At 43.4% G+C, this 16,430-nt stretch overlaps 1 protein-coding gene across 2 annotated transcripts in view; it reads right to left on the minus strand.

The window, feature by feature from the left end:
- LOC140727933 (histone-lysine N-methyltransferase SETDB2-like) overlaps positions 1-16,430 on the minus strand; it is a 107,937-nt gene that overhangs the window by 38,819 nt on the left and 52,688 nt on the right. For both annotated transcript variants that reach the window (XM_073045922.1, XM_073045923.1), the window contains 2 exons: positions 2,613-2,738; positions 78-146 (listed from right to left, as the gene is read on the minus strand). In XM_073045922.1, coding sequence (XP_072902023.1) covers positions 78-146; positions 2,613-2,738 — 195 coding nt within the window. The remainder of the gene's footprint in view (positions 1-77; positions 147-2,612; positions 2,739-16,430) is intronic.

The raw sequence follows: 16,430 nt of genomic DNA on the forward strand, positions 1-16,430 counted from the left end.
CTTGCCATACAGTGATAGTATTGCAGCCATTAATTCAAATTCAAGGGAATAAAGATCTTTTAATGCTTGGGCTCTACCTGGTACATCAGGTGAAAAACAAATGTAGATTCCGGCTTCACTGAGCAAATTGAAAGCCTTCAAATATTCTGCAGAAAGAGAAATGAAACTACATTGTGGATAGCTAACATTGTGGATAATCTGTTCAATATTATTTGCTTTAATAGATATTCATGCACCTTGTATATATAATTTAAATTAACCAATTTCAGTTGATAGACTCATAGATAAATCAAAAACCAATGATTTTTTTATTTAGCTGCATAAATTTAATTTCGCAAGAACATAAAAAGACAAAATATTAAAATCAATTAAACTCTGATCATTGATTTCTAGCTTTTACATTACAGAACATGAAGTAAATTGTCAAATCTAAGCTTCAGTGTCTCTCAAGGAAGGAAATATCCCTTCAAAGTCCCACTTTTGCAGATGCCACAGTCATATTATAATCTGAGAACCTTCAGAGTCTGATCCATGAATAATTTCACTTCCTGATTAATTATTAGAAAAAGCTAAACCCCACTATATTACTTCCTGACCACAAACACCAGGAATTGCCCATTAGTCTTCCCTTAAGTCTCAAATTCTACTACTCCTATGAGACACTAGCCCATGTACAACTGATCTTATGTTTGTCCTGACGTTAGTCTTGCCTTTCTAGAGTCGATGATGAGAGGACAAGTTGAAATAGCACCTCTGTATTTATCTTTTCAGATAACCTTCAATTAATTTCAATTAGATCATCTTCACCAAGTTACTTGGCCCTTTTCATGTGTTCTGCCATCCTATAAAACCGCAACTGACCTTTCATCTAGCACCTCATACCAGAACACATCCCTCAATTCCTTCAATATCCAAAAATACCTTGGCCTTTGCTGCACTAGTGGAAATCGTTCTAATGTTTTGCCTATACTCAGAATTTCAGTTTCTTATCACAAGCATTGCCCCACTGAATCTGTTTAAATGTTTCTATGTAAATCTATATATCTATTCTACAGCTTTATCAACATTGTGGATTTAAAAAATAAAGAGCAAGGTTGGAAGAAACAGCAACGGGATTTTAAGAACTGGAAATCCAAAGTCAAAGTAAAATTTATTATCAGAGTACATACATGTCACCACATACAACCATGAGATTCTTTTTCTGCGGGTATATCTAGCAAATCTATAGAATAGTAACTAAACTGTAAACATCAGGAACTGTTAATTGTAAACAAACTACAAATGCAGATATAAATAAATAGCAACAAATAACAAGCATGAAACAACAATATACCAGAGTCCTTAAGTGAGTGTAGCTATTTCCTTTTGTTCAAGAGCCTGATGGTTAGAACACTACAGCACAGTACAGGCCCTTCAGCCCTCCATGTTGTGCCGACCCATATAATCCTTAAAAAAAGTACTAAACCCACACTACCCCATAGCCCTCCATTTTTCTTTCATCCATGTGCCTGTCCAAGAGGCTCTTAAATACCCCTAATGTTTTAGCCTCCACCACCATCCCTGGCAAGTCATTCCAGGCACTCACAACCCTCTGTGTAAAAAAACTTACCCCGATGTCTCCCCTAAACTTTCCTCCCTTAATTTTGTACATATGCAAAACTGAGGGGTAGTAACTGTTCTTGAAACTGGTGATGTGAGTCCTGAGGCCTCTGTACCTTCGACCTGATGGCAGCGGTGAGAGAAGAGCCTGGCCTGGGTGGTGAGGATCTTGGATGACTGATGCTGCTTTTCTATGGCAACGTTTCATGTAGATGTGCTCAAAGGTTGGGAGAGCTTTACCGTGGTGTACTGGGCCAAATCCACTACTAATTGTAGGATTTTCTACTCAAAGGCACTGTGTTCCCATACCAGACTATAATTTTCCACCACACATCTATAGAAGTTTGCCAAGGTTTTCAGTGACATGCCAAACCTCCACAGACTCCACAGGAAGTAGAGGTACTGTCATGCTTTCTTCGCAATATTTATGTGATGGGCCCACGACAGCTACTCTGAGAAAGTGACACCCGGAAAATTAAAGTTACTGACCCTCTCCACCTCTGATCCTCCAATAGCTTCCAGAGGGGGAAAAATCCATTTTGTGAAAACAAATAGAAAACTTTGAGAAAGTTATAAATAGTTTAATTAGACACACAATTTCACTCAGCTGCAGGGAAGTTGTTCAATAAGATTAATTTTCTAAATGCAGATAAGTGCACAACATCAATGCTGTGAAGATAAGTTGCCATCCACACTCTGCACAACCCAGGTCAATGTTTAAAGAGCCTCAAAAAAAATGTTCATATGAATGCAACTTCATCGGTTTACTAAAACATTTGGGGTCACAGCGAGGGCTTCTGAAAAATGTAAAATACTGTCTGGCAGCACATTGGAGTCTGTGGATAAATGCAAATTCTTTTGTTTTAAAAAAAGACTGCAACTGACTAGTGCTTTAAAGTTTGAAGTTATTGTCATGCCGTACACCACTGCCGCCAAACAGGGCTAATCACTTATAAATGTAGAGTTGAAAACATCATTTAGGAGAAATAACTCAAAGCCAGAAAATGTCTTACCTTGATTGTTCGCTGAACCACTGACGATTTTGTTTTTCAGGCAGTTTAACACATTACTGAGTTGCTCAAAGACAAGCTCTACACTCCCAGAAGCTTGCACTTTGTTCCAAAACAATTTTGCTTTTTCTAAGGAGAAGAACACAGCAGTAGGTCATTTGGACTTTTTAACATGTTCCGTCATTCAATAAGTTTCATGATGACCTTTCACCTCAGCATCTCATGCGAAGACCAAATCCCTCAACTTCTTTAATTTCTAGCTTGAGTACACTCAGCAGCTGAGCCTGCATAGCTACTATGATGGAGAATTTATCACCTGTCTTGTATGATGTGAAAGTTGCTGGTGTGTTAGCAAGGCAGTGCAAAGACAGGAAATAACTACAAATTACAAAATAATGTAAAAAAAGGGAACAGTGAGATACCATTCATGGACTGTTCAGAAATCTGAGAATAGAGGAGAGGCTGCTTCTGAATTGATGAGTATGGCTCTTCAGGGTCCTGTACTACCTCCTCCTGAGGGAATTTCTGCTTGGTGTCAGAGCAAGTGGCTGAGATATTAAATGATTACTTTATGTCAGTATTTACTGAGCAGGATTTGCAAGAGAGTGAAGGCAAAGAGGCACATGCTAATGCGGTAGAGATTCAGACACAGATTTCATTATCATAGGTACATTGAAACAGTGGTACAGTGAAATGCGTTGTTTGCTTAACAACCAACACACCCAAGGATGTGCATGGGGGCAGGATGCAAATATTGCCATACATTTTGGTGCCAACATAGCATGCCACCAGCTCAGCAAAACAACACAGAACACAACAAAACAGAAGATACCAACCGACAAAGCAATAACAAAAAACAAGCACTATTCCTCCATCACACCCACCCACACACACAGAACTCTAATCTAAGGTCAGGCCATCTTTAATCTCCAGCAGATACGTGGATTTGCAGTCACTGGGACTTCAACTTCCCCAGCAGACTCGCACAGATTCACAGCTTTGGCTAGAGCTCCAGTAATCGGGCCTTGACCTGGACTTGATATCAACTGACCCAGGTCTCGCTGATGGTGATGAAGGAGGATGTTGGACGAGGACCCCGAGCACTCGGCCTCGAACACCAGTCTCGCCAATTTGCATACCTAGGAGGTCACATCTGGTTCCTCCTGTCTGCACAGAACTCTAATACCGGAACATGCTGACGACTCCAGCCCTTGCTCTCACTGGTCTGCAGGCCTGACATCACTTGAACTTTGAATGCAGAGTTGAGGCTTTGACACTGGCCTGTGCTCTAATTCCCCCAAATCCATGTCGTAAACACCTACCTAATCCCCAACACACTGCCCCCCCAAAACCCTCCGTACAAACCTAAAAAATCCCACTAAACAACTAAGGCTGAGCTGTGATCTCGAAGGAGTCTACAGCTCAGGATCAAGGAGGGGATAGTGCTAGTTCTGAAAAGTATTAAGGGAGGCAAGCCCCCTGAACCTAATGGCATATATCCCAGAATACTGAAAGCAGCAATTGAGAAGATTGGCTGGGGCTTTGACAGAGATCTTTGTAGCAACAGGCAAAGTCCCAGAGGACTGGAGAGTTGCAAGTGTTGTGCCTTTGTTCAAGAAATGAAATAGGGATAATCCAGATAATTATAGGCCAGTGAGCTTCACATTCGTGGTAGGGAAGCTGAGGGTTAGGATTGATGAGCATTTGGAAAGGCAAGGCCTGTTAGGAACTGTCAGCATGATGACTTGGTTCAGGGCAGGTCACACTTCACAGGCTTGATTGAGTTTTTGTTTGAGGAAGTGACAAAGGAGATTGATGAGGCTGAGGCAGCGGACATTATCTACTTGGACTTTAATAAGGCATTTGAAAAGGTTTTTCATTATAGGTTGATTTATAAGACAAAGATGCACAGAGAATTGCAAATTTGCATTCAGAATTGGCTGCCCATATTAGACATAGAAGGCTGTTATTTTGGCTGGAGGTCTGTGACCAGTGACGTTCCACAAGGATCGGTGTTGGGACTCTGTTGTTTGTGTTATACATCAATGACTTGGATGAATATATAGATGGGTGAATTAGCAAGTTTGTGTATGGCACCAAGATTGGTGGAGTTGTAGACAGTGTAAAAGACAATCAAAGAATATAATGGGATATCAATCAGTTACAGATATGGGCAGAGAGATGGCAGATGGAGTTTATTCCAGCAAGCTTGAGGAGTTGCACTTTGGGAGATTAAACTAAAGGAAATAAGTATACAGTAATGATACACATTTAATAGCATTCAGGATATTTTACAAGGACACAGGGATATTTCTGTACCTCAGCATATCGTGAAAGAGACTAAACAAGTGGATAGAGTGGTACAGGCATACAGCATGCTTGCCTTCACTGGTAGACATGTTAAGTATTAGAGTAGGGAAGTCATGACTCTGGTCAGACCAAACTGGAGTTTTGCATACAATTCTGGTCGTCCCCATTACAGGATGGATGGATGCAGAACAGGTGTGCCAGAATGCTACCAGGATTAGGAGGGCATGAACTATATAAGAAAAGGTTAGACAAACATGTTCTCCTTAGAGCACTGGAGGATAAGGCAAGGCCAGAAAGAGGACTTTAAAACTATGAGAGGCATAAACAGCCAGAATCCTCTCCCCAGAGCAGAAATAGCAAACACCTGAGGACATCCTTTTAAGGTTAGTGAGAGGTAGAAAGTTTAAAGGTGACATGAAAAGTGAGTGTTCCCCCATCCCCAGCCAGTGGTAGGTGCCTAGAATTGGTTACCAGGAGTCACAAAGAAATCAGGCAGTTTGATACAGATCAAGAGGCTTTTAGATAGATGCATGATTATGAAGGGAACCTGGATATGAATAATACCGAGCAGAACACTTAGGATAAACTGACTTCAAGATCAGCACAATATCATGGGACAAATGGCCTGTCCAGATGATAGCAACAAGAAGAGAGCATGTCCCAGGTGGTGGGGGTCCTTAGTAATGGATGCCACTGCCTCTTGAAGATGTTCTCACTGGTGGGGAGGTTTGTGCCCATGATGGAGCTGGCTGGGTCTACAATCCTCTGCAGCCTCTTCCAATCCTGTGCATTGGAGCCCCCATGTCAGATTGCTTCTATTAAAAAAAATGGCAAAAGTCTGGTGACACACCAAATCTCCTCCAACTACTAACAAAGCAGAGCCTTCTTAATGATTGCATCAATGTATTCAGCAAAGGATAGATCTTTTGAGATGTTGACACCCAGGAATTAGAAGCTGCTCACCTTTTTCACCACTGACCCTCAAATGAGGACTGATGAATGTTCTCCTGACTTTGCCTCCCTAAAATCCACAGTAAATTCTTTGGTCTGGCTGACAGTGACAGCGAGGTTGTTGTGATGCCAATTTCCTCACTCCTTTACACATCCTTGTCATCACCTCAGATTTTACCAACAGTAGTGTCACCAATTTATAGATGGTGTTTAAGCTATGATTAGCCACACAGTGATAAATGTAGAGTGCAGAATCACGCATCCTTGAGGTGCATCTACGTTGACTGTCAGCTATGAGGTGTTGTCTCCAGATGAAGAAGCTGAGGATCCAGTTGCATAGGCTCAGCTTGCTGATTAAGATTATGAAGATGATTACATTAAACACAAAGTTAAAATCTATAACAGCAGCCTGACGTAATGTTTTGCTATTGTCTAGGTTCTCCAAAACAGAGTGATGAGTCAGTGAGATTAAGTCTACTGTAGGCCTGCTGCTGTGGTGGGCGAGTTGCAGCAAGTTATGTCCTCAGGCAGGAATTAACTCTATACATAACCAATCTCTAGCAATTCACTTCATAATAACATATGCATGTGCTGCTGGTCAATGCTGTTTGAGGCAGCTCACCCTGCTCTTCTTGGGCATTCGTATGATTGCTACCCATGTGAAGCAGGTGGGAACTTCAGACTGCAGAGGTGAGAAGTTGAAGACGTCCTTGAACACTCCAGCACAGGTTTTCAGTACCCAGCCAGGTACACAGTGAGAGTCTGCCTGTTGAAGGATGCTCTGGCATCAGCCTCCAAGACTGAAATTACAGTCACCGAATGCTGGAATTCATAGAGGTTTGGTGTTATTCTCCCTTACAAAGTATATATAAAGGCACTGAGCTCATCAAGGAGTGAAGCATTGTTGCTATTTATGCTATAAGGCTTTGCCTTATAGGAAGTAATGGCACGAAGACCCTGCCTCAGCTGTTGTCCAGGAAGAACAATGCAGCTAGTCCAGTCACGTTTTAAAATTGAAATTCCTTGGTCCCTGCACCCTTCACATAAGTCTCTTTAATATGGTATTGTGGCGACCCACTTTCTGCGCAGGCGAACCGGCTCACAAATAGTCAGTGCACGGGAAGAGACTTTGGTAATGCACCTCTGATGTCATTTCCGCCCGGAGAGGGCGGGTGCTAGGGATTTAAATACCAGCACCACAAGGTTTGAATAAACTAGTCTTGAAACGACTTACCGACTGCGTGTTGTTATTTCAGCGCTGTGTGTAGCACATCGCTACATTGGTGACCCCAACAGTCCAAACGGGATTTGGACCAAAGATGACCGACTCCTCATCTGTTCACTCAGTTTCGCTACAACTGCCGACTTTCTGGACGCTGCGACCACGCGTGTGGTTTATTTATTTATTTATTTATTACATTTTAGAAATTACAAGGAATAAATGTGATAATAAAATAGTAAGAAAAATAATGTTGACCCTCCCCCCTCCCCCCCCTTAACCTTTAGGGGAAAAAAAGAAAGAAAAATGAAAAAGATTGCCTGGATATCGGAGGACCCCCACATGCTCCATGGAGTACAAAATAATTTTAATATTTATTTTTACTTTCCCCAATTACTATGATTTTATCTTCAAAGGACCTGTGTATTTAATCCTATCTTTTGTAAGTATGGGAGCCAAATTTTCAAAAATATATCATATTCATTTCTTAGATTATACGTAATTTTTTCAAATGGAATACCACTATGTATTTCATTATTCCAATGATCCATAGTTAAATATAAATCAGATTTCCAACTAACTGCAATAACTTTTTTGGCTACTGCCAATGCAATTTTTATAAATTTTTTCTGATACTTGTTCAATTTAAGTTTCGGTATTATCCCCTCAATGTCTCCTAATAAAAATAATAATGGACTATGTGGGAGTTGTACTCCAATAATTTGTTCCAATAAAAGTCTTAAATTTATCCAAAATGGTTGAATTTTAAAACAGGACCAGGTAGAACGTAAAAAAAGTACCAATTTCTTGACCACATCGAAAACATTGGTCAGACATATTTAAATTAAATCTATTTATTTTCTGTGGTGTTATATATAATTGATGTAAAAAATTATATTGTATTAATCTAAGTCGAACATTTATTGTATTTCTCATACTATCAAAACATAGTCTTGACCAATTTTTTCCATCAATTTTAACATTCAGATCAGATTCCCATTTTTGTCTTGATTTATGAATTCCTAACTTAATTGTTTGCTTTTGAATCAAATTATACATACAAGATATAATTTTTTTAATTTTTCCTTTCTGAATTAATATTTCTACTTCACTAGGTTTTGGCATCAACATTGTTTGTCCCAGCTTTTCTTGTAAATAGGCTTTTAATTGAAAATAACAAAAAAGAGTATTATTTGATATTTTATAATTTTATTTTTTAATTGATCAAATGACATCAATATACCTCCTTCAAAACAATCACCTATATATTTAATCCCCTTTTGGAACCAATTATGTAAAAGTTTATTATCCATTGTAAAAGGAATAAGCCTATTTTTGAATTAAAGTTCTTTTTGCTAATAAAGATTTCTTTATCTCATCGTCCATATTTACCTTATTCCATAAATCAATCAAGTGTCTTAATAAAGGAGATTCTTTTTTTTTCCCGTATCCATTTGGATTCCCATTTATATATAAAATCCTCTGGTATATTTTCTCCTATCTTATCTACCGTAGATTTCGCACTACAGAGCGCACCTGATTAAAAGCCGCTGGCTCTAATTTTAGAAAGAAAATCAATTTTGTACTTGTACAAGCCGCACCGGATTTTCGGCCGCAGGTGTCCCACGTTGTAATATGAGATATTTACACAGAAAGATATTACACGTGAGGATTTTTTAACTTTTAATTAAATCCATATGGTAACATAAACAAATACATATTGCAAATGCTTTTTTTCGAACCGTGCCTGTAACGCGGCTACTTTTAAATATACGTTGCGTATACTTTTTTACTGAACAACATTCCAATATCTCCTAACGACTGGTAAAAAATATATATACTGCAGCCTACCAGGAAAAGTTATTGATCGCCTTTAACTTAAAAGCAGCGTTCGCTCAGATCTAATGCCGCTCGCGTAATGCGCTCGCCCCCCCCCCCTCCTTCCCGTTTATCGCAAACCGGTATTTTTCCCACAAGACGCGGCGAAACCGGGTGTGACGTCATAGCATCCCGCGATGTAGTACAGAAAACAAATATAGTTAAAACACTTCTAACTTTAACTAGAAAATGAATTACTAAGCGAAAATATTATAAACTAAATAACTGCCATAAAGGCAGCACAATGCTTTTCTTCGAGTGTTTTCCATGTTGATGAGGGTGAGTACAAATGACTGATTTACAATAATTTAATTGTGAAAGTGCGCTTGATTTATCATACAATTTCATTGGACCTCTGTGAACTACTCATCAATTTTATTGGTCTACTGTTACGAGGCAAAATGTTTTTGGCGGCATGAAAAAAAATTATGCATTAGCCGCACCGTAGTAAAGGCCGCAGTGTTCAAAGCTGTTCAAAATGTGGGAAAAAAGTAGCGGCTTATAATCCGACATCTACGGTAACTCTATTTTAATCCATGCCGATTTTTCTTCATCAAAAAAAGACGCAATAAATCTAAGTTGATTTGCTTTACAATAATTCTTAAAATTTGGAAGTTGTAACCCCCCTAAATCAAATTTACATGTCAATTTTTCCAATGATATTCTTGACATCTTACCTTTCCAAAGAAATTTCCTTACATATTTATTCAGTTCTTGAAAAAACTTCTGAGGTAATTGTATTGGTAAATTTTGAAATAAATATTGCAATCTAGGAAATATATTCATTTTTACAGCATTAACTCTACCTATTAATGTTATTGGTAACATCATTCATTTATCAAGATCCTCTTTTATTTTTTTTAATAATGGCAAATAGTTTTGTTTATATAAATTTTTAACATCGTTATCAACTCTAATACCTAAATATTTTATCCCATTCATTGACCATCGAAACTGAGTTGCTAATCGACATTGATTATAATTTCCTTTGGTGAGGGGCAAAATTTCACTTTTATCCCAATTTACTTTATAACCTGATACTTTCCCATATTCTTCCAATCTAAAGGATAATCTTTGCAAGGATTGCAATGGGTTTGTTAAATAAATCAAAACATCATCAGCAAATAAATTAATCTTATATTCTTCTTGATTAACTCTAAAGCCCCCAATATCTGAATCTGTTCTAATTAGTTCTGCTAATAGTTCTATTGCCAATACAAATAAAGCAGGTGATAATGGGCAGCCTTGTCTAGTTGACCTCGTTAAGCAAAATGGTGTTGAAATCTGACCATTTGTAACTACTTTAGCTTGAGGATTAGTATTTAAAGTTTTAATCCATTGTATAAAAGATTTTCCTAACTCATATTTTTCCAATACCTTAAATAAAAAATCCCATTCCAACCTATCAAATGCTTTTTCTGCATCTAAAGCAACTGCCACACTCATTTCCTCTCTTTTTTTTGCCAAATGAATTATACTAAGTAACCGAGTTATATTATCCATTGTTTGTCTATTTTTAATAAAACCTGTTTGATCCATATGTATTAATTTTAGTAAATATTTAGATATTCTATTAGATAAAATTTTTGCTATTATTTTATAATCTGTGTTCAACAAAGAAATAGGCCTATATGATGTTGGTTTTAAAGGGTCTCTATCTTTTTTTGGCAATACAGTTATGATCGCTGTTAAAAAAGATTGTGGAAGTTTATGCATTCTTTCCACTTGGTATATTAATTCCATAAAAGGAGGAATTAATAAATCTTTAAATTTTTTATAAAACTCAGGAGGAAAACCATCTTCTCCTGGGGATTTATTACCCTGAGGTGATCCTAAAGCTTCTTCAACCTCTTTTAATGTAAAAGGCATATCTAATCCTTTCACTCAGTTTCGCTACAACTGCCGACTTTCTGGACGCTGCGACCACGCGTGTGGTTTAGCCAAGAAGAAGCCCAGTTCCAGATTCGGCAGATATCCTCTGATTCCACGTGTTACTACCATGTGGGGAGCGCCCTTGACCAGGAGACGGTCGCCCAGGCTGCGGATTTCATACAGTGGCCCCCGGAAGAAGGCAAATATGAAGCATTCAAGGCGCTGCTCATTGGGACCTTTGGCCTCTCACGGCGTGAGCGGGGTGCCCGCCTGCTTCACCTGGACGGTTTGGGAGACAGACTGCCATCAGCATTGATGAACGAGATGCTGTCCCTGGCTGACGGACACAAGCCCTGCCTCATTTTCGAGCAAGCATTCCTGGAGCAACTGCCCGAGGACATACATCTGCTGCTGGCCGACGCAGATTTCAGCGACCCCCGGAAGGTGGCGGCCCGGGCAGACGTGCTGTGGAAAGCCAAGAGGGAGAACGTGGCATCCGTCGGTCAGATTACCAGACCACGTACCCAACAGCAGACCAGACCAGGCCCGGCAAGGGAGCGCACACAACAAAGAGGCAGGAGTGAGGAGGACAGTGAACAGTGGTGTTTCTACCACCAGCAGTGGGGCACAAAAGCCCGCCGTTGTCGCCCGCCCTGCAAGGGCCAGGGCCAGCTGCCGCTGATGACTATGGTGGCTGGCCACCAGGACAGCCTCTTGTACGTCTGGGACAAACAGTCGGGACACCGCTTCTTGGTCGACACCGGAGCGGAGATCAGCGTCTTGCCCCCGACGGGGTACGACACCCGCAACAGGAAGCCAGGACCCACCGAGGGCCGCAAACGGCAGCACGATACGGACCTACGGCACCCGCACAGTGCAGCTGCAGTTCGGCGCCAGCCGGTTCATGTGGGACTTCACACTGACCGCGGTGGCCCAACCACTCCTGGAGGCGGACTTCTTGCGAGCTCACAGCCTGCTAGTCGACTTGCAAGGGAAAAGACTGGTACATGCCGAGACTTTCCAGACGTTCTCCCTGGGTGAAGCCAAGTTGCCGGCCCCACACCTGGACTCCATCACGCTGTTGGACAACGAATTCACCAGACTCCTGGCGGACTTCCCATCGATTCTGACACCGCAGTTCACGGCAGCCATGCCCAGACACGGGGTACAGCAACACATTCCGACCCAGGGACCACCCCTCCACGCCCGCGCACGAAGGCTCCCCCCGGAAAAGCTCCGCCTGACGAAGGAGGAATTCATGTGGATGAAGGAATTGGGGATCATACGGTGGTCCAACAGCCCATGGGCCTCCCCCCTGCACATGGTGCCCAAAGCAACAGGGGGCTGGAGACCATGCGGCGACTACCGCAGGCTGAACGAGGCTATGACACCGGACCGCTACCCTGTGCCACACATTCAGGATTTTGCAGCAAACCTACACGGCGCACGGATCTTCTCCAAGGTAGACCTCGTCTGGGGATACCATCAAATCCCGATGCATCCGGACGATGTCCCCAATATGGCACTCATCACCCCTTTCAGCCTTTTCGAGTTCCTCCGCATGGTTCGGTCTAAAGAATGCCGCACAGACGTTTCAGCGGTTAATTGACGTGGTGGGACATGACCTGGACTTCGCTTTCATCTATTTGGACGACATCCTCATAGCCAGCAGCAGTCGTCAGGAGCATCTGTCCCACCTCCGTCAACTCTACGCCCGACTGAGTGAATACGGCCTGACAATCAACCCGGCCAAATGCCAGTTCGGGCTCAACACCATCAACTTCCTGGGCCACAGGATTACTAAAGACGGGGCAACCCCTCTGCCCGCTAAGGTAGACGCAATCCGCCATTTCCCCCGACCCAACACAATCAAAGGCCTTCAGGAATTCGTGGGTATGGTAAATTTCTACCACCGCTTCCTCCCTTCAGCTGCCCGAATCATGCGCCCCCTGTTCGCCCTGATGTCGGGTAAGGGCAAGGACATTACCTGGGACGAGGAGTCCGCAGCCACTTACATTAAAACAAAAGAAGCCTTGGCAAACGCCGCGATGCTAGTGCACCCCAGAATGGACGTCCCTACCGCCCTCACAGTGGACGCATCTAACATGGCAGTCGGTGGGGTGCTGGAACAACTCATCGAGGGTCGCTGGCAACCCCTGGCGTTTTTCAGCAAACACCTGCGACCACCCGAGCTCAAATACAGTGCTTTCGACCGGGAACTGTTGGCACTATACCTGGCAATCCGGCATTTCAGGTACTTCTTAGAAGGCAGGCCGTTCGCCGCATTCACGGACCACAAACCGTTGACCTTCGCATTCACGAAGGTGTCCGATCCCTGGTCGGCTCGCCAGCAGTGACATCTGTCCTACATCTCTGAGTACACGACGGACATCCAGCATGTCTCGGGAAAGGACAACGTCGTGGCGGACGCACTCTCCAGACCAGCTGTCCAGGCCCTGTCCCTGGGGGTGGACTATGCAGCACCGGCGGAGGCGCAGCAGGCAGACGACGAGATGCCCAGCTACAGGACCGCAGTCTCTGGTTTGCAGCTGCAGGACTTTCTCGTAGGCCCAGGTGATAGGACCCTCCTGTGCGACGTGGCTACCGGCCAACCTCGCCCCATCGTCCCGGCAACCTGGAGGCGGCGGGTTTTTGACTCCATACACGGTTTGGCGCACCCATCTATCAGGACAACAGTCTGGCTGGTCTCCAGCAAGTTCGCGTGGCACGGACTTCGCAAGCAGGCCAGTGAATGGGACAGAACGTGCATGCAGTGCCAAACAGCCAAGGTACAGCAGCACACTAAAGCCCCGCCGCAGCAGTTTGAACCTACCCACCGGAGGTTCGACCACATTCACGTGGATATCGTGGGCCCCCTACCAGTGCCCCGAGGAGCGCGGTAGCTCCTAACTATGGTAGACCAGTTCACGAGGTGGCCAGAGGCGGTCCCGCTCACCGACACATCTGCCGATTCCTGCGCCCGAGCACTGATCGCAACCTGGGTAGCACGCTTCGGGGTACCGGCCCGCATTACCTCCGACAGAGGCACCCAGTTCACCTCCAGCCTGTGGTCGGCTGTGGCCAGCCTGTTGGGAACGCAGCTGCACCACACAACTGCCTACCACCCACAGTCGAACGGACTGGTGGAACGCTTCCACCATCACTTGAAGTCGGCTCTCATGGCCCGCCTAACTGGGTGGACGAGCTTCCCTGGGTCCTGCTTGGAATTCGTACAGCGCCCAAAGAGGATCTGCACGCCTCGTCGGCCGAGTTGGTGTACAGCGCACCCCTGGCCATCCCGGGAGAGTTCATACCAGCCCCAAGAGGGCAGGAGGAAGAACCCGCAGCAATCCTGGACAGGCTACGTGAAAGGCTCGGCAACCTGGCCCCTGTACCAACTTCACAGCACGGACCGACCCCGACCCACGTACCCAAAGAACTGCAAAACCGTAAGTTTGTGTTTGTACGAAGGGGTGGACACCAGGCACCCCTACAGCGGCCGTACGAGGGGCCGTTCAGGCTGATCAACAACAACGGGTCCACATACGTTCTGGACATTGGGGGGAAAGAGGAGGTTTTCACGGTGGACCGACTCAAACCAGCCCATGTGGACTTGGCGCAGCCGGTCGCGGTTCAGGCACCGCGGCGCAGAGGCAGACCTCCCAAACAGAGTCCGATCCAGACTGAGGACATTGGGGGGTGTATCGCTGGTTCTGGGGGGGGGGAGGGTTATCTGGCGACCCAGCTCACAAATAGCCAGTGCGCGGGGAGAGACTTCGGTAATGCACCTCTGACGTCATTTCCGCCCGGAGAGGGCGGGCGCTAGGGATTTAAATACCAGCACCGCGAGGTTGGAATAAACTAGTCTCGAAACGACTTACCGACTGCGTGTCATTATTTCAGCGCTGTGTGTAGCACATCGCTACAGTATCAATATCCATCTATTGGTCATGATGTTGAGTAAAAATGTTGGGGAGTCACAGCGTGTGCAGTTATGGTCACCACACTGTAGTTTCCCAATCTACCAGAGCCAACATACATCACATACCTTTGATCTGGTTCATTTAAATTTATAAACACACTTTATGCAAAATAAAATTCTAACCTATTATAACACTTCCCTATAGACCTCATAGTTATGAGACTACTAGTTAACCCTTTCTCATTGCACAGTATTAAATTTGAAATTGCCAGTTCCTTTGTTGGTTTAATATTATAATCTAGAAAATCATTTTGTATGCATGCCAAAAGCTCATCCTCCACACGACTAATGTCCAAACTACATGAAAATCAAGTTCCCCTGGTACTCTTCTTACTTGCACCTTTTATTTCTTAATCTGTACTACAATACTATGACGGTTTGAGGGCCAATAGGTAACACATGTTAAAGTTTTATGTTCCATTGTGCTTCTCCATCCAAACTGATTCTTCTACTTTATTTTCTGAGCTAGGAATCTTTACTCTATTGTCTTTATCCCATCTATACACTAGCATCGATAACATTTTGTTTTATTAGCCTGTTTCTTTGAAAAATTAAATATTCTGAGATTTTTTTTGGGAGTGGGGAACCTGGGAATTGCTGGCAAGCCATCATTTACTGCCCATCACTAACAGCCTCGGAGGAAGAGGTGGTGAATTCCTGCCTTAAAGCCCTGCAGAACTTCTGGCAAAGATGTTCGACATTGCTCTCTCAGGAGTTAGACTCAGTGACAATGAAAGACTGAGGTATATTCTAAGATATTAATACTGTGTGATTTGGAGGGAACACGCAGATGGCAATGCTCAAATACACTGGTGCTTCTTGGTGATGGAGTTTGTGGATTTCAGAGGAGCTAGTTGAGCAGTCTAGGTGAATAGCTGCTGTATACCGTGAGTTGGTGGCAGAGAGAATGAGTGTTTAGGTTAGTGAATGGGGTACTGATCATAAGGATTGCTTTGTCCTGGATAGTACCATGTTTCTTGAAAGCAGTTGAAGTTGCATTCATGTAAGTGAATGTATTCCACTACATTCCTGATCTGTGTCTGGTAGCAGGTGACAAGGCTCTGGGCCATCAAATGAGATACTATAGGTAACCCAGCTCTGGTAGCACATTACTTCTGTGCCTGGTCAAGTTGAATTTCCAGTCAAGGTGACCCAGTCCGTAGGATGTTGGTAGGCTGACACAGTGAACGTCACCTGCCCTTAACATTCAGTGGCCACGGCATGAATATCAAGAGTCAATGATTAGATTCTTTCATGTGAGATTGTAACTGTCTGCTACATCTGCAGCATGAATGACACAGACATACAACAGTACCACACAGTAACAGGCCATTTAGCCTAATGTTGTGTCGAACCAAATAAATCAGTAATCGAATGGCCAACTAATCCCTACGCCTACACAATGTCCATACCCTCTACTTTCCTCACATTCATGTGTCTATCCAAATTCCTTAATGTATCTATCCCTACCACCACCCCAGGCAATACATACCAGTCACCTACCACTCTCTATCTTCTCCCTCACATCTCCTTTAGAGTTCCCCCACCACATTAAATGTATGCCCTCTGGTATCAGACATTTCAACTCTGGGGAAAAAAGATACTGTCT

Source organism: Hemitrygon akajei, chromosome 5, assembly GCF_048418815.1.
Source record: "Hemitrygon akajei chromosome 5, sHemAka1.3, whole genome shotgun sequence".
NCBI classification, from domain to species: domain Eukaryota; kingdom Metazoa; phylum Chordata; class Chondrichthyes; order Myliobatiformes; family Dasyatidae; genus Hemitrygon; species Hemitrygon akajei.